Here is a 984-nt window from a genome sequence, read left to right as displayed (position 1 = left end):
GAACTGGAACCTTGCTTGGAGGAACATTTCAATGGGTTGCTGATCCTCAACTTTGCGCAGCAATGTTATGCGAGACATGTCACAGTCAAACATTTTGTCCAGCTAAAAAACCTAAAAAGCAGTCTCCCACAAAGGGTATGTGTTGCAAGGTGTAGACCATTTTGTGACAAAAGCCTAGAGGAAGCAACCAAATCTGTGTCCATCCAGGCCCCACTGTAGCTGCAGTGGAGGGCCAGGAATATGAAAGCATGGGGGACAACAACCTGGTAAACATGAGCACAAAACAGTCTTGCAAAGAATGGGGAAAAAAGAAATAAATATCACAAACAAGAGTTGGTAGTCGAATATGGCATTTAATTTGCAAATATTGTCCCGTAACAAATATACCAAATCATAGTGATTTTGAACTTTATTTTTTAATAGAAAACCAGGGGATAAAACGAATTGGTACATTTTGAAAGGCCTTAAATTACATTATTACAGTAGAAAATACAGGAGGTAGAGGGTAACAAAAATCCAGGACATGAATTTAGACATCGCATTGTTACTTAAAACATGGTTTCTTCTAACTAAAAACATGACTGGAAAAAGGGGAGGAGAAAAAAAATTGTAAGTGATGAAAGCCCTTATATCATGCTTGATACAGGAGGTAGGATGTAATAAACCAAAAAGACACATAATTAGGAGTATGACTTTTTTTTTAAATCTACAGCTCCCATGTTTTCCTACTGGCAACACTATTGACAGTTCATTCAACCTCTTCAGTTTCAGACTCCGACTCTGCAGGAAAAATAAAATAAATTAGGAGATTGCTAAAAAAGGCAAAATGAATGTATTACAAATTAGGTCATATACATCATTACAAAGCCACTTACAATCCAATAAAACCTGTCTTTTAAATTTGGACCACTAGGTGGAAGTTTGACAGCCACCCAAAAGTGGGCAACAAACTGGGGGGGGGGGGGGGGAGTGGAGCGGGACGTG

The 984-nt window shown here is 38.6% G+C and overlaps 1 protein-coding gene across 1 annotated transcript in view; it reads right to left on the bottom strand.

Moving 5' to 3' along the window:
- Window positions 1–704: 704 nt before the first annotated feature.
- The window catches only part of BZW1 (basic leucine zipper and W2 domains 1), a 20394-nt gene continuing 20114 nt past the window's right edge, over window positions 705–984 (bottom strand). Inside the window, exon 12 of the mRNA XM_018570154.1 lies at window positions 705–780. Within this exon, the coding sequence (XP_018425656.1) occupies window positions 749–780 (32 nt within the window). The 3' untranslated portion in view covers window positions 705–748. The remainder of the gene's footprint in view (window positions 781–984) is intronic.

Source organism: Nanorana parkeri, unplaced genomic scaffold, assembly GCF_000935625.1.
Source record: "Nanorana parkeri isolate BGI_ZX_2015 unplaced genomic scaffold, ASM93562v1 scaffold1465, whole genome shotgun sequence".
NCBI lineage: Eukaryota > Metazoa > Chordata > Amphibia > Anura > Dicroglossidae > Nanorana > Nanorana parkeri.
This window is presented reverse-complemented; position numbering and strand designations above follow the sequence as displayed.